Here is a 22,015-nt window from a genome sequence, read left to right on the forward strand (position 1 = left end):
AAACAAACCACAAGACCTACTGTACAGTGCACATGTATATCATTTTCACTTATAGTTTTTTATATATACTGTACTTAAAATGTTTACGTTTTAGCAATACAAATAAAAGATTTACAATGCAACACCTTAACAGTTTCGTTGAATTCTGATCCTTTACTGTAAACTAATTGTAACGGTCTTTGTTAATACAATGGCTAAATATCCGACCAACATTGCGTTCCTCACTAACTTCTCACCAGGTGCATGGAATGATTCCAGATCACTTCTTCTTCTCTGATTTTCAATCAGAAATTTGTTTGTGAGTGTGTTTATGTCACAGCATGGGACAGTTCATCTCTGAGAGCCTGTAAGATGCTGAATCTCTCTTTATCTTCTCTTATTGGATCATTTTCCTTCCACAGGTTTTTGGTGAGCTTCATGGTGGACGCCCGCGGTGGTTCCATGCGAGGAAGTCGCCACAATGGCATGCGCATCATCATCCCACCTCGCAAGTGCACCGCGCCAACGCGTATCACGTGTCGTCTGGTCAAGAGACACAAGCTGGCATCCCTGCCGCCCATGGTGGAGGGAGAGGGGCTGGCGAGCCGGCTGGTGGAGGTGGGCCCAGCGGGGGCTCAGTTTCTGGGGTAGGTTTCACCTTGATGACTTTTTCATTCCAGCTTTTCCTATCATTACCATGGAAATCATCTGTGTTTGGTAGTGTGTGTCGGTGAAGTGTTTCAGCAGTGACTAGGAGCGACTTTGCCCATCACTGTTATCATGCCAATGCCCTGTTAAATGACACTGACTCAGCAATGTACAAGTAAAGCACCTTGACTTTACCCTCTCCTTAACTCTATTTCCTACAATGGGATTCTGCAGGTCACCAAAGTTCCCTAGTAAATGTCTTGAGGACTGCTGAAAGAGCTCCACCATTTAAGTAATAAGTGTTTTAAAATGACACATGGCTCTGTTCTAGAACTTGGTGAGCTGGCTACATAGCGAACATTTTAAGGCCAGGCACCACAGGTGAATTGGGTAATCATTTTTATTTTTAAATAGCTATCATCATACTTTGGCTTGTTGGGTAAACACAGTGCATTAAAGGGATAGTGAAGCCAAAATTTAAATATTTGGTCATTTACTCATTCTCAAGTTCGTCCAAAACTCTATGAGTTTCTCTCTTCTGCTGAACACAAAAGAAGATAATCAAACAGTATTTTTACTATGGAATTCAGTGGCTGCCATCAACTGGTTTTGTTTTGTGCTCAGCTGAAGAAACAAACTCGTACAGGTTTGGAAAAGCTTGAGGGTAAATAAATTAATTATTAATAATTATTATTTTTATTTTTTATGATTACATTTTAATTTTTCTGGTAAAATATAGCTTTAAGACAATTGTTTTGAATTGTTTTATGATTTTTTTTTTTTATAAGCAAAAGATTAATTATCTTATTATGTAGGCATTCATTTACATACATTTCCAGAGCATTAGATCAAGTATTTTGGATAATGTAATTTTGGTGACATATTACAGAATTTTTACAGACAGGATTTTGTATATCTTTTTTTTTTCACCCTATAAATCAGAAAATACTTTCAACAGCCAGAAAAAGAAAATAAATACAAAATCACCATATTTTTTTAGAAATAAAATGTTATATAAATAAGACAAAAGAAACATAAATCCCTCCTTATAAACAGATATTCAGAATATATTAAGGAATAAAAATAAAGTTTGTAAGTGCCACTGAATTGGAGATTTCCGGAAAAATCAGAAAAAACAGAACTTATATTGAGTCATAGTTTAATTCTAAAGATGCAAGCATATAAAGAGTACTTAAACAAGTTTTTCTTTGCATTAGTCTGAAATAATGTTTTAGAAGCAAAATAACAAAATAGACCATTGTATTAAAATTTTCAATAATAAAATAAAATAGATAACTTTGTTTTTAGTGGGTGTCCCAGGCATGTTCAAGAAAAAAATAAAATAAAAGATTTCTAACTTCTGAGATTATTACGTGTTGGCCAGAATCTGTCTTTTCTCATGAAGAATACAATCCCAGAATTCACTGGACAAAGCTAGAGAAAATGTATTCTATAAAAATAGTCCAAACAAATTGAGATGTACTGTTTTACCCATTGTTTGTGTGTTGATGTATTTTATGTTTATTAGAGCACCACACTGTTAGATTTACAGCAGACTAACGGCAAACCTTGCTGAAATCAATTGTTAGTCGAGTCTCCTGTGCCCTGTTTGTACACATGAGTTGTTGCCTGTGAGTGTTCCAGATAACTTACTTATGTCATTTTGGATGCATGGTAGATGAAAGAAAGCTCACAAAGTTTTGGAACAAGCCGCTGTACTTGGAACAGGGTGAGCAATAGCTCACTAAAACATTACAAAGCTAGGGCTAGTCTCCCATCCTGCAGGAAGGACAAGTTGTTCCTCCTTTTTGTTCCTCTAAATGCTGCATGGATATAATTCAGTAAACTCCATCTACCTCGAAAATCCCCCCCTCTTAGTGAGGGCGAGAGCTACATTAGCCGAATCCTGCAGCTCGGGCCACGGGGAACAAAATTTTCTGGGTAGGACTGTGTGCTTAGTGAAGTCACAGCACTTCATGTTGACTTCAACTACTTCTTTTATTGACGCCATAGCTGATGTTTTCTTTGTTTCCTCTTTTACGTTCATCTACACCTTTTCCTTTTAGCTTTCAGTGAATGTACACATCGCTGAAAGTGACTCATACTGACTGTCTGGGCTGGTTATGCAGTGCTTTGTGAGCATGAGTGTCTGCAGTCATGGCTGCCGCCTTAGCCCTGTGATTTTATGCTGAGAGAGAGTTTCATTTGACCTTTTAGTTTTAGAGAAGGTATCAGTGTTTATTTTAGTGAAGGGTCACTCTCAGAATACACTTTTTAGCGTCTAATATGCCCTGTTTAACTCACAGTTCTAGTGGGTCTGAGTCTGGGGCCTTCAGGCATGACATTTTCCATGGTACCTTCTCTGTCTACACATTAAATGTTTTCTTCCATGATTCCACGTTTGTCTGATGTTACTGTTTTTAATCCATTGTATAATATGAGCTATTTGATTTAAGTGCTTCATATTAGAATAGGGCCTATATTGTGTTGGCCAGAACAGGTCGCATTTCATTTGTAATAGTTTCGTTGACAAATCTATTTTTTAGTAAATGTCCCAAATTGAGGAAAATGCCCATCTTAATACAAGCAAATCTCACTTAAATAGAAAATACAGCAAGAGATTCCTTAAGTAGAACCTACCAATGGGAAATGCAAAAAAAAAAAAAAAAAAAAATTTGTTGCCAGAAATAATATTAATTGATTTTAAACCTAAACAGAAATGCTTAAAAATTAGTCAATTATTGTAAAGACTGATGTTTTGCCATTAAAATGATTAACCTTGTTTTTAGCATTTATATCTTGTATACAGAAAACAAATATATACTCATTTGAAAATAAGAATCAAATTCTTAATGTAATATTGTCTTAAATAAGGAAATGAATAGCATTCACACTTTTATCCACCTTGATGGGTTTTGTACTTATAATCCAAGATCGTTTAACTCATCTGACCTGAAGTGCACATTCTATCAGCAGATGTTTCCTGAGAATTAAATCCTTTATCTAAGCATTAGTAGCACTGTGTTGTACCAGTTGAATTGTATTGGAATCCTGGCAATGACTCTATGAAATAAGAATATATTAGTAGATATAATGTTTGAAATAAGACCACATGAGTTAATTTCTGAACTTATAATTTTTTAAGATGCGCTAAGGTTGCTTAATGCTTGATCATTTTATAAGCATTTCTGATTAGTATCATCAGTTCCTATTTCCATTAGCTAGATATACTGTAGTGCTTGTTTAAAGAATTCTTAAATTATTTTATCCCACTGGCAATTGTTTTGCTTGGTTTTAGATTTGTGTTGGTCTATTAGGTGTTTTGCTTGTTTCAAAAGGGTATTTTTTGCAAAATGTACAAATTTCCTTAAGCCTCGTCTTGTTTGTAAACATCTGTTCATCTAGTTTAATGTTGTCTGACTATTACTTTTATGGTGTATTTCAGTTGAAATATCACAAGATTAAAATATATATTATAAACTATGCTGTCTGAAAGTGTATTTATCTTGTTAGATATTTTAATAAAAAAAAAAAAAAACAGGAATAGGATTTTGTGCATCTTTATTTTGCATCTGACTTGGTGTTTGAAAGATTTAATTTTTAAGCATGAAACAGTGACGCTTGGTAAAAAAAAAAAAAACTAAACTAAAACATTGATAAAATAATGTCTGCATCTGTCCTCTTGTGTTCATAATAGAAACCACTAAAGTTTACCTTTTATTAATATCAGATGCATTTGCCAAGTGCCCCTCTTCTGCACTAATGTTCCATGAATGTTCGTCATCGCCATCTACTAAAGTCATCATTAGCATCTGTGTGTCTCGTCGTCTCGCGTTTATTAGTCTGAGAGGTTCCACTGATAAAGGCTTGCGATGTGTTTTCACAGCCCTGTGATTGTGGAGATCCCTCATTTTGGGTCCATGAGAGGGAAAGAGCGAGAGCTTATTATGCTCAGGAGCGAAAACGGTGAGACCTGGAAGGAGCATCATTATGACTGCAAATCTGAAGACCTCATTGAGCTCCTCAATGGCATGGATGAAGGTAAAATGATGATTATTACATTTGCACTGTCACTGACTTTGCTAGTGCATGATGAGATTCAGACAAGCCTAGAGTGAGTGTTGATGTGCGCTCGACAGATGTGAGTTTTTCTGAGGTAATGGCAATATCTAGAAGGCAGGATGACCAATGTCTGATGTAATGCCTAGATATTTACAAACAATACAATTTCGAGACAGCCTGTGCCATACACAAATGTGTTAAAATTAGATGAACATCTGGGTTACACATTCATTACAGCTGCATAACAACACATTTATCACCACTGCAAGACTTTAGCATCATGATGCAAACTTTTGCATAGGCAAACACCACATACATTTCCTTCAGGAAATTAAAAATACTAGTTTTTGTTTGCTTCTGTAAAATATGTAATTTATATGCTTCTTGAAATCAATCTCACACAATAATTGTGTACTCTACAGAGCTTGACAGCACAGCAGATCTGGAGAAGAAGCGTATCTGCCGGATCATCACAAAGGATTTCCCACAATACTTTGCGGTGGTATCACGGATCAAACAGGAGAGTAATCAAATGGGTCCAGACGGAGGGGTCCTGTCCAGCATGACCGTACCTCTGGTCCAGGCCTCCTTCCCTGAGGGTGCGCTCACCAAGAAGATCAGAGTTGGACTGCAGGTAGACAACTGTCCAATTAAATCAACATTTCCTTTATATATAACCAAAGTTCTGGTATGAAACTCTAAATGGCGCAGTGCTATAGGTCTAACTCATTCTGACATAATTACATCATCACATGGCACAGCTAATTGGTTCTCTCCTGTATCGGTAAGCAAAGAGCTCGCTGAACAACATTCAAATAATTCTTCCAGTTCTTGCTGTAGTAGTAGCAGCATGCTTCAGAAACCCCTCAGTTTCCCCAGCTCCACCTTTATATATCTGCTATGGGGTGATCATGTATGCTATGGGGCTTATTCATATTTTATATTAGACGGAGCTATATTGCAAAAAAATGTATCAACAATATCATGTTTTATATCATTCAGTTTCGACAATTATTGACATTTTTATAACCTTTTTTAAAACAAAATGCAATATAATTTATTGAGAAAAACTGCATTTGTGTGTGTGTGTGTGTTAAGTCAAACACAAAATAAAATTCAAACAAATATCTTATTTCTTATGTGTTATACGCAGAATAAATAAGTCTTATGGAAATTTTTGGCTTGTCTCCCGAGCCAACAGGAGGGCGCAATGAGCAAAACAATGCAGCGAATTAAATTGTCAGTGCAATGATATAAAAAAACGTGCATAATGTATAAATTAACATTTAAAAATCAAATATAATTTCTTAAATTGCATAAACAATTATGAACAAAACAACGTTATGTATTTATGCATTACAAAAATAAAAAATAAAAAAGAGCAGAATTGCCGATCACACAGATTGCATTTGAAAACATGCAGTGAAGAGGAATAAACCTCCACAAATTCGAGATGTGTTAAATGTTTAAGTAAGGAATCATTTGGGTGCATTATTTTTCTAATAATTCAATGGCCAGAGTCAATTATTTAGCTTATACTATGGTTACCACACCTCAAGACATCGATCAGATGATATATTTAAAGGGATTTGACCGGTTTTTTAACTTAAATCGCCATTGTGTGAAGGATTATTTCTTCCGCATCTCATCCAATGCCTGTTTTGCTAGATCCAAAACATAAACTTAAAGATGGTAATGGAGGCTTGAGCCGTTGATAGCATTCTATTGCAGTTATTAATGAAGTTATTAGAAAGAGAGCAAGAGAGACAAAGACAGAGAGAGAGAGAGAGAGAGTGAGAGAACTTGTGTGAATTAGGCTACCTCTGTGCGTCTCTAAACAGCGCTGTTATTAACTCGCTATTGACAAGTACACTATGTAGGCTAACTGATAAAATCATCAGGCCAGTGCTGAAAACAGCTTTTTGTGCAAACTGCATGACCGTTATTACAGTTAACTATGCGAAGTGATGTGGAATTGTAATGCGGTCAAGACAGCTGTCTGGAACTATGTTCGCCGTGTGTTTCCCGGAAAATAATTGCATACCTCAGAACGTTCGTCAGCCAATCAGATTCAAGCATTCAACAGTGCCGTATTATAAGTTGTTTTAACTTTGCATGGCTTCTCTTGTGTGATACGCATGTGCAGCAGTCATATTTATCTAAAACATTAAAATGTAACAACATCACTTACATCATCATCACCGCATCTGACGCACCACTGAGGACGCACACCTAACATTCGACTATATCGTTTTTGCATTCAAATGGAATTTTTTATTTTTTTTAATTCAACTAATATTATTATTTCTATTCACAATTTCCTCATCACAGGCAGGCACAGCACTCATGTCCATGTTTGCGTGTGCTGTCTGCTTCACTCATAGCATGTGCCCATATCATGCAATATCGAACATTTCTCTTTTGCTGTTGATGGAGTACCGTCGATAAAAAACAAAACATTGTTTTATCGCCCAGGCCTATTTTATATGTGCACCAGTATTTCTTGTTGTGAATGTATTTGATAGTAGCAAGTCTCTGTATCTCAGCATCTATGGTACCATGAAGAGCCTTTTAACATCCATGGAACCTTACATTCCAGAAAAGGTTCTTTATAATGGAAAAAGGTTCTTTATTTTAACTTTTGGGTTTTTTTTTTTTCATTAAAATTTACCGTAAGCCAATTGTTGGTTGATTCCTTTTAAAACTGTTACACTCTGACTCTATCAAACATTGGTTGTTTAAGCATCCCCAACAATATCTGATACTATAACAGTAGCTCAACCAATGGTGGGTGTTTATGATTGGACATATTTGGGATTATTTGGGAATGCATGATTTTCCCATTTGCAAATTCCACACTTTAGTAAAGCTCATTGTGTAGAGGTTTCACTTAAATGATCTTGCTTTCTTTGAACAGGCCCAGCCTGTTCCAGATGAAGCTGTGAAGAAGATCATAGGAAATCGTGCCACCTTCAGCCCTATAGTGACCGTGGAGCCTCGCAGGAGGAAGTTCCATAAGCCCATTACCATGACCCTACCTGTGCCTCCACTGTCTGGAGAGGGTGTGGTGAATGGCTACAAAGGAGACCCAACCCCAAGCCTGCGCCTGCTCTGCAGTATAACTGGTAGGATTGACTTTTAGAGAAAAACAATGTATAATAAAATATAGAAACTTTTTAACAGTTTGTCAAATTCCATTCCACTATAGTGGTGTTTGCAGTCATCACTCTATTGCTCTATTACTAATAATAAGGGATGTTAACAACAAGAAGAATGATAACTAGAATGATACATTTATTAGCGTCCACACCAACACACAATATTGTTATTTTTGTCATAATCGCACGCACACTTGCATTTACTGCTCAAGCCCTTTAAAGGTGGACTCTGATTGGTTGTCGATGTTCAGAAAATGATTTCAGCGATATTGTTCATCTGTGTCATTATCATTATAGTTGTGGTTTGGAGTCCTTTGGACATCTATCACAGAATTCAAACAATTCTGAAAACTTTATCGTAAACATTATAGATTATAATTTTTAATGGCCAATTCCGATACTGACTGCAGTTTTTTTCTTTATACAAGAAAGAATAAAAGAGGCAATCCCTGCATTTTAATAACAATCCAGACAAAGATGCTGCACTAATGTAGTTTGAGCAGTTGTTTTTGATTTCAGTTAGATAGTGTAATATGGCATTTAAAACAGATTTTCGCTTTGTGAAATATGCTACATAAAACATACCTGCAAAAAAACAACAAATTGGTCAACCAGTGTATCTCTGTTTCATCTCTATTTGAGCACTCAGATTTTCTTAAGAAAATGTAGAAATCATTTTAATAAAGCATCTCATGACAGGTGGCACATCGCCTGCTCAGTGGGAGGACATCACTGGGACTACACCTCTCACCTTTATGAATGACTGTGTGTCCTTCACAACAAACGTGTCTGCCAGGTACAAGAACAACTTAGGAACTTCTCTCTTCTAAAATCCTCTTAACCTGCCACAATCAATTTTCAATACCTCATTTCTAATTCCAGAAAATATTATTTTAGCTTTGTGACTGTTAAATATGTGTCCAGGTTTTGGCTTGCAGACTGCCATCAGACCCCAGAAACTGTAGGTTTGGCCACCCAGCTCTACAGAGAGCTCATCTGTGTGCCCTACATGGCCAAGTTTGTAGTGTTTGCCAAAATGAACGACCCTGTGGAGTCCAGCCTGCGGTGCTTCTGTATGACAGACGATAAAGTGGACAAAACCCTGGAACAGCAGGAGAACTTTGAGGAGGTGGCCAGAAGCAAAGACATCGAGGTGCATGATCTGTTTGTATTTATTTATTTAAATGAGATAAATTAGTATTTTATGAGATTATTGCACATTAACGTTTTTATAAAATGTGTTTTGCATGACACGGCTGGTTGTTTTAAAGGTACTGGAAGGGAAACCCATCTATGTGGACTGCTATGGAAATTTGGCCCCTCTGACCAAAGCCGGACAGCAGCTGGTTTTTAACTTCTATGCTTTCAAAGAAAACAGATTGCCGTTCTGTGTAAAGGTAGATTGTTTTTTCTTCTAGCGTTTTCATGACTATTAGATACATTAGTAATACATTCTGCCTGCCAGATTGTTTTGTTATTAAAATCAGCATTCATTTTTGTTAGACCCTAAGCTATTAGAAGGTAATGAGAAACATGTAGCTCCTCGCCTGTTGTGACTTTTCACTTTAGCATTCTTGTGTATTTTCCAGCTGAAAACTTGTACTTATTTAAATCAGATGGGCAGCTTCGCTACAAGCTATTATCCAGCAATTTCTGGGCAAGTCAGACCTAAGAACTAATTCGTAAGCAGTAACATTTGTTTGTCATCTGCAGGTCAGAGACAGCAGCCAAGAGCCATGTGGCCGCTTGTCCTTCCTCAGAGAGCCCAAAACTTCCAAGGGTCTTGCTCAGACTGCTATCTGTAATTTAAACATCACACTGCCAGGACTCAAGAAGGTAAGGCTGAACTCTGATCATCTGCGTCATATCATGCCATCTTCATGCTCAGGAAAGATAGAGCAGTGTTCCTAGTCATTAAGGGTCAAACTTGGCTCAACCTACCTGAGTGTGTCTTTTATCTGTTTCAAGCTTTTTTTCAAGTTGTTGTTGTTGTGGCTGACCCAAATCAGACTTTTGATTTGGATCTTGCTTTGGCTGAAGGTGCACAGGCTTGTGCTTATTTCAACAGCTTCTGTGGTTGCGGCTTTGTGCTTTGTTGTTCTTTTTCTTTTTTACCCCTTTATGTTCCTTCACTGTGGCTTTGCGGTCGCTTTTACTTGGTGTGCTCTCAATCGCCTTTTTCACATCCTGATGTTTCTTTCCCCCTGCTCTTCATTACGTTATTCCCTCTGTTTCTGCAATGCATCTTGGGAACCAAAAGGATGTGGATTCAGATCCAGAAGAAGAGGTAATAGTGCTGTTCCCTCATTTCCATGTGGTGTGCTAGTTGCTTTAGCTCTGGGTTATTTGTTCGTTTAAGACGGCTTTAACTTGGGTACACATTTAATACATATACTGCATGCTGCTGCAACTTTCTGCAAGTTGATTTTTTTTTTTACTCATCCATGCACCAAGTGCTGTAGCATACACTGTCAAGACTTAGGTGGATTACATATTCAAAACACAACAAATTGAATTTAGAGGACAAAAACTAACATGTTTATATTGCGTGACAAAGTAGTAGTCATCGGCGCCTAGGATCTTACTGACCCAGTCGATCGTAGTTATTCTTTTTGTTTCATGGCCTTTAGAATGAATGAAAGGAAATCAATGTAGGACTGATTTCCTTTGATGTGAGTAGAGACCATATAGGCCGGCCCAAAGAGTACAGTAATATAAAGAAAATTATAAAAAAAACTTTCCAAATTAGTGTTCCTATATTATAGTCATGATGCTTTTTCAAAAGGAAAGAACAATAAGAGAGTTAGCTAAACTTTAAGCAGGGTTGATTGAGACAACTGATAGGATTCTTTTTGTTGTTGTTACAGACTGAAAAGCCAGACCGACGTCATACCTTTGCATCTCTAGCCTTACGTAAGCGCTACAGCTATCTGACCGAGCCTGGAACGAGTGAGTGTGATGTTTTCACTGATGTATGAACTTATATTGAGAACCAAATTCTTGGGAGTGATTAAAGCTAACATGTGACTTACTGTGACCATCTATGATATATTAACTGGCATAAACATTGTTTTATCTGCACATTCTTACCATACATGAACAGAGTCCACATGCTTGTTTTTTTGTTTGTTTTTGTCTTTTTTGTTCGTTTAGTTTGCATGTAAAATTTGCTATTTCAGTTGGTGTGCCGTGCTTGACCTGTGCTTATGATATGTTATGTTATTTACCCTGTTAGTTCATTTCTACCTACACTAGCAAGAATGATATTTTGTAACTTTCATAACATTTAACTTTGAGTGACTCCTTTTGGCTTTATGATTGTGCATAATTATTTAATGCATTTTTGAAGGCAATGCATGAAGACTCACAGGTAGATTATCTCGGGTGCTTTCACAGTTTTCACTGAATTGCCTGTCACTAAGGTTACTCAGATCTGCATGTTGGAGCGATATTATGAACTTTTGTATATAAATATAAATATAAATTGTATTTATTTTGCCTGCAATTGCCATAATATGTTTTGCTGTGGCATAGGAACAAAGATGCTTCTTGTTTCGGAGTCTTCTGTTTTTGTCAAAATACACAAATTTGGGTAACATCTGTATTTTTTTTTTCTAAACCAAACAGATAAAAGGCACTGTAGCAAATGAAGGTAGTCAGTCACAGGAAAATTTAGCACATCAAAAGTCAAAAGTGAAATTGTTTTACTCTGGTCCTGTGCATTTGTCTTACCATTTTAAGTTTTGTGGTTCATCATTTTTGTCATACTTTTGCGAGTGTGTGCTTTGTTCATTTTGGTTTTGCGAGCCCTTTGTGGGCCATGAATCTCTTTGGATCTTCTTTATTTTGGCACCATCCTCATCTTCAGTTCCATTTCACATCATAAAACTGCTGCTGTACTCCTTATAAGACAATCACCACTGACCAATTTTTTCCTTCTGGTCTCTCTGTTTCTCCACCATTTTTTGTTGACTTTATGTTGGATTTTCATTTGTCTGTTTAAAGAAACAGTTGAACGAAGTACAACAAGAACACTGCCTGCTGGTTACGCTCACAAACCTGTCTTTTCAACAAGATCTTACCAGGCATGGTCGACTGCTCCTATTACCGTCCCTGGGCAAACAAAATGTGGACTGGGTTCCCTCTCCAGTTCACCTTCCAACACGCCATCTGCTTCACCACTAAAGTCTGTGTGGTCTCTTTCCTCTGCTTCTCCAATCAAGTCCACCCTAGGAACATTGAACGCTTCTCCTGCAAAATCAGTTAGCGATGTAGCATCACCCATTAGAACATACAGATCTATGTCATCTCCAATAAAGACTGTGGTTCAGCAACCCCAAAACCAAGTTCAAATTTCCTCCAATCTCCTGTCTTCCCCGGGTAAAACTGGCACAGATCCGGTGTCCATTAAGGGGCTCGCTGCTTCATTATCCTCAAGAGCTAACTTGATTTCGTCACCTGGATCCATGCTAGACAGAACTTTCTCCACAGTGACCCAAGCTGATTCTATAAAGTCAACCACAAATACATACACATCTCTATCATTCAAATCCACCCTGGCCCCCACAAGTATAGCAGCGTCCTCTCCCATTCGAAACATAACAAGCTTGTCCTCTATTAAAACAAACACAGATGCAGCTAGGGGTACGATTCTGTCATCGCTTTCTTCATCAGCTAAGCCTACAATATCCAGTACTGAAACAGTCCTGCTTAATGGATCCATCTCACCGATGAAATATCCCTCATCCTCCTCTGCATCTTCCCGTCTGTTTACAGGAGGGGTTTACAGCTTACAAGAACGGATACAGGCCACAACGCAAGCAGCTACAGCCAATGTTGGTGCAGCCTTCAGTGTGGCTGAGAAAACACTTACTGCTGGCTTATCGTCAAATTGTAGTGCACTAAAATCTGTATCTTCACCTTTAAGATCAAATTTATCAAGTTCTGTTTACGATACCCTTAGATCAACAGCCACTACCACCACATCAATATCATCCATTTCTATGTCCGTTCCGGTATTCTCTGTGGTCAGTGTGCTCCCTGAACCCCAGGGGAAGAAACTCCCAGAAAAAGTTACAATCACACCTCAGACACTCAACCAAGCACAGTCCTCAACATCACGAATTAAACCCTCAAAACCCTCACTTTTTATTTCCCCAACAGTCCTAAAAGCTGCTGCCGCACCCACGTTGACATCCAGTCAAGAAATTCTTAAGGATGTGGCAGATATGAAGGAAGATCTGATAAGAATGACCGCAATCTTACAAACTGACGCGTCAACCAGAGCCAAAAGCTTCAACTCGCATGTTTCTAAAGAGTCCAGAATGGAGGATGAAGAGCCTTTCAGTTTGGTTGAGAAAGTTAAAGAGGACCTTGTCAAAGTTAGTGAAATTCTCACAAAAGATGTACTGAGCAACGCCAAAAGCTCAAGTAAAGACAGGGCGTCTGAAGATGAATGGGAAGAGTTCTCCAAAGATGAAATTGAGGAGGCACAACAGAGTGCCATGCGTTCCCTGCCAACATTTGAACCATCCCTTCCTGTTGGGCCAGAGTCAGTTCCAGATAAAGATCTCAATTTAGCTAAAGTGGTTGATTACTTAATGAATGATCTTGGTGCCAGTTCCCTTTCAAAAATAGCTGATGTAAAGAGCAGGTATGATGAAATAAAGAAGGAAGGGGAGGAAAAACAAAAGCGTACCATAAAACCGGAGCACAAGCTCAAAATGCCACCCACAGGTATGCGGACCTCTCCCTCAGAGAAAGACTTGAGTAAATTAGCAGACTCCTATAGTGGCACAGATGCTATCCTGGAATCTCCTGATGACCTTTCCCATGAGCAAGACAAGAGTCCCCTCTCAGACAGTGGTTTTGAAACCAGAAGTGAAAAGACCCCATCAGCTCCTCAAAGTGCAGAGAGCACAGGGCCCAAACCCCCCTTCACCGATGTGCCTATTCCCCCCGTCATAACCGAAACCAGAACTGAGGTTGTTCATGTCATCAGGAGCTATGAACATCCTGAGGAGGTCTGTGAGCCTCTAATGGATGAGGCAGTAGCTTTAAAGCCTCCGGTTGAGCATGAGCCAGCAGTTAGCTCAATCAAAGATAAGGTAAAAGCCTTGCAGATGAAAGCCAGCTCTGAGGAACTGGCATGCGTCAAAGAAGAAACTCATATCACCACTACAACTCGAATGGTCTACCACAAACCTCAACTGAAAGATGCTGGAGAAACAATGTCAGTCCGAGACATAATGAAAGCTTTTCAGTCTGGAAGAGACCCTTCCAAAGAATTTGCCGGTTTATTTGAGCACAAAGTTGGCCAAGATGCCATCAAAGGAGATGAATTGTCGCCACGGTTCATCGAAAAGGACAAAAAACCCAAAGTTGAGAGAATTATCGAGGTGCACATAGAAAAGGGCAACACAACTGACCCGACTGAAGTTATAATCAGAGAGACTAAAAAGCATCCAGAGTTTATATGTAGGAATGACCGAAGTCTCAAGGAGCTTGTTGAAAGGGTTGATGGTGATTATGAGACTCTTCAAGATGAGGAGGAACTTGCTGCTGAGGAATCATTGCCATCCTTCTTAGACACATCTAGAGTCAATACACCTGTTTCCCAAGAGGAAGAGTCTCGTCCCAGTTCAGCTCAGCTTATTGCAGATGAGTCATATAAAACTTTAAAACTTCTAAGCCAGCATTCTATTGAGTATCATGATGATGAGTTATCTGAGTTGAGAGGGGAGTCATACAGGTATGCTGAGAAAATGTTGCACTCAGAAAAATTAGACATATCACATTCTGATACTGAGGACTCAGTGGCAGACCAGGCGCATAGAGTAGCCACTGAGGTCCATGGGGCAAAAGGCATATATGGAGAAAAAGTAGCTGGCCCCAGGAAGGAGTCCAAATTAAAGTCAGCAAGGGATGCATCAGACAAATCAGGTAAATATCCCTCTCAAGATGAGCAATATGACAAAGTTACAGTATTACATTATACCACAGAACCCGGTAGCCCTAAACATGCAGTGTGGATGAGATTCGCCCAGGATAGGCAGGACAGGGACAGAGAGAAGCTCATATATGAAGATAGAGTAGATCGGACCATTAAAGAGGCAGAGGAGAAACTGAGTGAGGTTTCACAGTTTTTTAGGGACAAAACTGAAAAGTTAAATGATGAGCTCAAATCCCCTGAGAAAAAGAAACCAACAAGATCATCACGAGAGACACAGTCAGGGCCGAGCTCAACATGCAGCAGCCCTGAGAAAAAGCAAAAGACTGCAGCCGAGGAATGGGACAAAGGCAGACAGAAGATGTTTGGCAGCACAAACGAAAGGAAAAGTGCAAGTCTGCCGAACAGTCCCGAGAGGCATATGCTGTCACAGTTCAGTGAAGACAAGCCAAAACAGCACGAAGCTCTTAAGCAGACAAAGACAGGTGATGCAGGCCCCCCAGTCCCCGTTAAGACTTTTAGAGTGAGTTCTGTTCGACAAAAGTTTGAAATAGAAGCACAGAAACAGGATCAGAATGTGCCTCTAACTCAGTCAAAACAACCAGTTAAGAAACTACCAGAAAGTAAGTTACCAGTGTTTCAGTTTTACGCTGGTTCAAAACCCTCAAAAACTGATTGCACAGACGAAGGACACACACCTACTAAAAAACTAACAGAAAATGAAAAAAGTAAATTAACCCCTCACATTAACAGCAGTACTATTGTCTCAAAGCAGTCGGGTGAAAAATGTTTACCTGAAAAATCAACCACATCAGATACTGTTGTTAAAACAACCTCTCATTTTGAGAAAATGAAAGAACAAGATTTTGATGAAACTCGGGAGAGCTCTACTAAAGTTGACTCTCAGGCTTTGAAAGATGGAAATATTGCAAACAGGCATAGTGTAATTAATGATATTAAAGAGCAGCAGTTTTTTAAGAGTGACATTAAAAATGAGACCGTTAAAACAGCTTCATTGTCTAAGGATAATATCAGTAGGAATGACTTTCAGATAAAGACCCTTAAGAAACAGACAGACTCTCATATTCCTGTGAGAACATCACCTGGTTCCTCAGACAATAATCAGTCAAATAAGGCAAATCAAGACACATTAACTAAATTATCTGAAAAAAGCCCATCGCACATACCCACCATGACCAAACCAAGGATTCAGGGCCGTTCAGAGTTACAGAGAGAGGAAGCTGCAGCAAAGAAGACTGAAGAAGTCTCTGCTGAAAGTATAACAACAAGTGGTCTAAGTGACACTAGTTCGGTCGAAAAAATATCCACTGTTACAACAAGAGAAAGTTTCAAAGGGCTTAAAACTTTACCAGTCTATGTAAGTGTTCAAGTAGGGAAACAGTCTGACAAAGATATGGGAGGAGGAGGAACCAATGGAACATTCAAAAAAATGGTTAGCTCTGAAAGTCGAACAATTTATGCAGTTAAACAGAAACAGCCCTTATCTCCTCAAGGCAGCCCTGATGATGACACTTTAGAACAGTTCTCTTTTATCGATAGCTCTGGCAAAAGTCCTATGACTCCAGAGACACCAAGCTCAGAAGAGGTCAGCTATGATCTCACCTCGAGAACCCCTGATCCATTTATTGCCTTCATGCCAGGTATTGCAAGCCCAATAGCTGAGGTTTCAGAGGAGTCAGAAGATAGTGAGCAAGGTAAAGCTATTAATTTGAAAGAATCTGGACCAGAAAAGGGAGCCAATGGTAAGCATGAAACTGTCCAGGAGACAAAAAACAAAAGAGTTGCATATATAGAGTTCCCTCCTCCACCACCCTTGGATTCTGATTCCTCACAGCCCGGGAAAAAAGGGTCGACTGCTTCCTCAGAGGCTGAGACTGAATTGATGGAAGTAAATCTCCAAGAGGAGCATGATAAACATCTTCTTGCTGAACCTATAATAAGAGTCCAGCCTCCATCTCCTGTGCCCCCAGGAGCTAATGATAGCGATTCAAGTGAGGAGGAATCTGTCTTTAAACCTATTCCAATAAAGAAATATACCTTTAAGATTGATGAGGACAAAGATTTGACGAAAAGCCCGTCCAAAAAACCTGACAAGAATGGAAACGATAAAGAACAAGGGGCAAATGGTAATGGAAAAGCAGAAGATTATGATTATGAACAAAATGGCAATGATCAGTCCATCACCGATTGCTCAATAGCGACAACTGCAGAGTTCTCTCATGACACAGATGCCACTGAGATTGACTCTCTTGATGGATATGAACTTCAAGATGAGGATGACGGCTTAAGTGAACCTATTGCCAAACCATTTGGATTTCCCAATGAAAATAGAAAGGATCTTTGGGCATCAGATAATATGTCTAGACCTAGTGACCGTTGCCAAAGTAAACTTGAAGTAATTCATGAAGAATCACCAGCTGAGGATTACATAAAGACCAAAGATAAGACTGATCCCTCAAACAAAAGGAATGGAAAGGACGGTGAAAATTATGGAAAACAATCTGATCAAGGATTGTCTGACACTTACTTTAGTTACAAGCTAGATGAGGAGTTTAATACTCATTTTAAAACTGTTGCAACCAAAGGCTTTGACCCTTGGTCAACCAAGGGGGGAGAAGATGAAGTAGTGGACGCTAGAATTAAAGATGAAGATCCCAAGCCATTTGGGCTAGCAGTAGATGACAAGTCTACAGCAACAACCCCTGACACAACTCCTGCAAGAACCCCAACCGATGAAAGCACACCAACTAGCGAGCCAAACCCTTTCCCCTTCCACGAAGGGAAGATGTTTGAGATGACCCGCAGTGGTGCGATTGACATGAGCAAGCGGGATTTTGTTGAAGAGAGGCTGCAGTTTTTTCAGATCGGTGAGCATACATTTGGAGGGAGGATAGGGGATGGGGTCAGAAAACCAAATGTAGTCACCTCAAATCCACTGATAGATGAAAGAGCACAAGTTAAGATGGAGGACAACACGGTTATATCATACAATATCATTCAGATATGCACTGACACATCTCATGACATGGAGCCTCCCCCCTATTCAGAAGTCAGTTCTTTATGTTCTTCTTTTAAGGTAGGACTCAAATCTTCCACCATTGAGAAGAGAGATTTTGTTTGTGTAGACTGGGATAGTTCACAAAGCCAAACACCAGAAACTGCACATCAAGTAGAACCAGAAACCTATAGAACAAGCAAGTACAATCAGAGGACAGACTCATCGAGGACAGAGTCACAAACATACCTCCAGACATCTTCCAGTAATTCCAGAAAGTGCAGTAATAATGCTAATCTTGAGGCCTTAAATGCTGGAACACACTTCTTGCTACAAAGTGGCATACAAACCGAACAGCTGTTAATGCCTGATATTTGCTCAGTTCAGTTAAACCCATGTGCAGATTCAGTCAGAAAAGACACTAATACTTTCAAGGAAGGGAATACAGAGAATAATGATGTAATTTCCAAATTCAAAGACGTTACAAGAAAGCCACCAAAGTCTAGGTTGCCAGTGAGAGCACCTCATTCACCACTGGGTTGTAAAAAAGATCAAATATCTTCAAGACCATTTCAAAAGATTAGACCCGTAGCTAGGAATCGATTAGATCCATTTCCAGATGTAAAACTTAAATCTAGAATCCCGATGATGAAGGTCAAACATGTTAGTTCCTCACCAACTGGGAAATGTAGGACCACCACAATAGCCAAACAGAAAGGTAAAGCACAGCCAACCAAAACGATAACCACCAACAAAAGATCAAAACCCGGTCCAGTGAGTAGATCAGGCAGTAAATCTGATCAGGAACCCCTGTGTAAGTTTGGCAAAAGTTCTAGTAGTTCAAAACCTAGTTGTGTAGTGAAGCTTGTGGACTGCCTTTCCAGTGAAAAGAAAAAGATGCAGGCATATAATAAGGATGAAGAAAGCAGCACATCAAGGAACACGTCTTTATCAGAAGCGTCGCAACCCTCCAGTACATCCAGGTCTGCTAGAGACGTGAGATCACAGGTTGAGCAGTCCAGGAGAGACAGGAGAAGGAGTAGGAGGACTGATGGAGGTGAAGGCAGTCAGGGTGCTGGGCCTCAAGTGGCCCCCGGCGTGGAGATCAAGCCTAGTTTGTAAAACTTTACACTTGTATGATCTTAGTTGCATGAGCCGTTGTGATTGCCTGTGGTGTGACCTGACTGTAGATGTCATCTCTGTCATTTGTCATTTTCTCTCTCTTTGTGTACTTGTGTACTGGTCTCTAAACCCGTTTTCAGATCTTTTTCTACGGATAGTCAGTTTTATTGTAGCATGCCAGTGTGAGTGGGTTGCTGGCCATATTTATTTATTTTTTGGTTCCTAGTTTCGTCTAAGGTGTTAAGGAAGCCTATAGATCTCGTGAGCCCACGCAGACACACAGTCCTAGCACAGCACCAAAGATGCCGCATGCTTAGTTTAATTTGATACTGTGAATTCACATTTGACCCTCTGCTGTGGCTGTAGAGACATTTGAATCGTGTCTTTTTTGTGATTTATTTGTTGTGTTTCTGGTAAGAGTATACTGTCAGAAGATTTAAACTTCCAATTAGATAGGTTAGATGCATTCTTCACAAATCTAACCTCTTAAAACCACTAACAAGAAAACTGACTATATCAAAATATAGATTTTGTAACTCTTTTCTGATCAATCTCCCCTCATCTGTTATTTGGATATGGACTTATTTTGTTGTGGCTAAAATATGCAAATTATCTCCCCTAAACTTTGAATGATCTTGACTTGATCAGAAAAGGGTAGTCTGATTTATTCCTTTTTCTAATTTTTCTGAATATAATGTTTTAAAGATTTTCATGACTTTCCATCTTCTGCTCTCAGGCCCTCAGAGCCCCTGTGAAAGAACAGATGTACGTATGGCTATTGTGGCGGATCATCTTGGCCTGAGTTGGACTGGTGAGAAATGACACCACCTGGAGGTCAAAGTGTTGCATTACACCTTAGCACAAATATGCCCTATATTTTTATATCTCTGTAATAATGTCATCAGTGAAAATAATGTCTCATTTTTACCCCTAAATGCTACTTTTTACCATTATTATTTTTTGCAGATATGGCTTTGCGTTATTTGTTGTTGTTTCTGAAAGCATCGGTGCTGTTGCGATCAGTAGGGTGTGCCATCTGCAGTCACTGCAGTACTGCGCACATGTGTACGGGGGGAGTGGTGAAGACAGAGGAGAAGTTAATCTATTTTTAATGTGTTGCAGAGCTGGCCAGGGAAATGGAATTTTCGGTTGATGAGATAAATCAGATCCGTGTGGAAAACCCCAACTCATTGACAGCTCAGAGTTTCATGCTATTAAAGAAATGGGTTAGCCGAGATGGTAAAAACGCTACAAGTAAGTGTGCCAATGCACTACATATTTTCTGAATAAGGGTTAATCATACGGAGAGCAGAAATGTGGGTGGGGTTTGGGCAGGGACAGACTTCTGTATCCAAATCATATTCTCAGCCATTATAAGAGAAACAAGCTAAAGGCTAAATTTAATGTTCAGCTAATATAATAATATGGGCAAACATTCATTTTTTTTTTTCTTCTTCTTTTAGCGGATGCCTTAACTGCAGTCCTGACTAAGATCAATCGGCTGGATATTGTGACATTGCTGGAAGGGCCGATATTTGACTATGGTAACATTTCAGGCACAAGATGTTTTGCAGATGATAGCGCAGTTTCCCAGGAGCAGGCTGATGGTAAAGTTTAGCCCCATCTACCTGAACTCTACTTTTCTATGTCTCTCACAAATCTGTAGATTCATAGAACCATCATGCCAAAACACTTATTGCTCTAAATTTACACCCAGTATAAACTTAAACTCAAGTTTAAGTTTAAATCTCAATCTTTTCTAATCAGTTAGGTTCGCCAGTTATCAACACTGCTATTTCCCAGCCTGGTGTTGGACCAGTCAGGGATCAGTGTAATCATAAATATTGAATTATTATGATTGTATGTTTGTATGAAAGCATTAAAGCATGCAACTATATAGTATATGACTTAAGCTAATGCTGAATCAAAACTTTACCCCATCTTAATAATAGTTACAATACATTTGTATTGAGCAACAGTTGGGATCCATAAGTAAAAAATAAAAATAAATAGGTTTTCATGAATTATGAATAAACCTTTCACATTTGATATTCATATTTTTTTGTATTGTTAACTGATGTAAATAATTGCCAGAATTACACTAGCCATTATAGGTCACTAAAAAGTAAATGTTCACAGTTGTGCTCTACTGAAATATCTGTTAAGGCTTTATATTCTGCTTGTGTGCCGGATCTGATGGGTATAAGATTTGGTTCATAACATATTAAGACAAATATTATGTTTATGTGTATACAAAATATCCTCTCCAAAGTATACCAACTACTGTAGCTATTAGCATTGGCAATAGTGCTCTACTCCGTTTTCTCTTCTGACTTTTTTCTGAGATGTTAAACATACATGAAAACATAATAGTATTCAACCTGCTTTTACAGCATGATTGCATTAATGTTTCTCTCTGTGTAGTGCTAACAGTAACTCAGTAGTTTGGAAGCTATATCAATAGCATGGCTCTGGCTATTATGGAATGTCTGCTTGCTGTCAAGCTGCCTGATCCTCCGGTAGCCCAGAATCCTCTGAACCTTCCTGATAGAGTGCTTCTGCTGCAAATCCAGACCAGCTGCTTCTCCACTGCCTACCAACTTCTTTCATGGCAACACTTTTGCCTCATTTCAAAGCACAGTGGTGCAGCACTGTTTAGCATAGTTGCTCTGTCTTTGGTGGAGTAAATTAGTGCTAGCTCTTGCTACAGCTCTTCGCTCATGCTATGGTAACTTGCTCTTATTAACACTGCATTCTTCATATAGCAACATCATCCTGATACATCTCATGTTTTTAACACCATATCTGCAACATCTTTCTTGCCCCATTTTTCTGTAACCTGGTGTCCATGACAGCTTCTACTGCCCCTACTTCCTCTACATCATTTGTATCTCCTAACCTTAAAGTGTTGACCAAACAGTCCTTTTCCTCACCATCATCATCATCACCCATCTTCCTCCATTTACGCCAAGACCCCACTGTTCCTGAACTTTATATTTAGTATTGTAATTATCTGCCTTTGAAAATTACATGGTGAACTACACTTTCAGATATTATAACTATACTAATTATACCTAAATG

General features: G+C 38.9%; 1 protein-coding gene across 7 annotated transcripts in view; it reads left to right on the top strand.

Moving 5' to 3' along the window:
- LOC127969570 (ankyrin-3) overlaps positions 1 to 22,015 on the top strand; it is a 186,971-nt gene that overhangs the window by 158,240 nt on the left and 6,716 nt on the right. For 6 of the 7 annotated variants that reach the window (XM_052571630.1, XM_052571629.1, XM_052571626.1 and 3 more), the window contains 12 exons: positions 402 to 626; positions 4,514 to 4,668; positions 5,112 to 5,323; positions 7,607 to 7,814; positions 8,547 to 8,643; positions 8,772 to 9,000; positions 9,119 to 9,244; positions 9,561 to 9,683; positions 10,715 to 10,796; positions 19,671 to 19,745; positions 20,057 to 20,188; positions 20,398 to 20,541. In XM_052571630.1, coding sequence (XP_052427590.1) covers positions 402 to 626; positions 4,514 to 4,668; positions 5,112 to 5,323; positions 7,607 to 7,814; positions 8,547 to 8,643; positions 8,772 to 9,000; positions 9,119 to 9,244; positions 9,561 to 9,683; positions 10,715 to 10,796; positions 19,671 to 19,745; positions 20,057 to 20,188; positions 20,398 to 20,541 — 1,808 coding nt within the window. Of the gene's footprint in view, positions 1 to 401; positions 627 to 4,513; positions 4,669 to 5,111; positions 5,324 to 7,606; positions 7,815 to 8,546; positions 8,644 to 8,771; positions 9,001 to 9,118; positions 9,245 to 9,560; positions 9,684 to 10,107; positions 10,135 to 10,714; positions 10,797 to 11,852; positions 17,685 to 19,670; positions 19,746 to 20,056; positions 20,189 to 20,397; positions 20,542 to 22,015 lie in introns of all 7 variants that reach the window. The other variant, XM_052571623.1, reaches the window with a different exon arrangement.

Source organism: Carassius gibelio, chromosome B12 (assembly GCF_023724105.1).
Source record: "Carassius gibelio isolate Cgi1373 ecotype wild population from Czech Republic chromosome B12, carGib1.2-hapl.c, whole genome shotgun sequence".
NCBI classification, from domain to species: Eukaryota; Metazoa; Chordata; class Actinopteri; order Cypriniformes; family Cyprinidae; genus Carassius; species Carassius gibelio.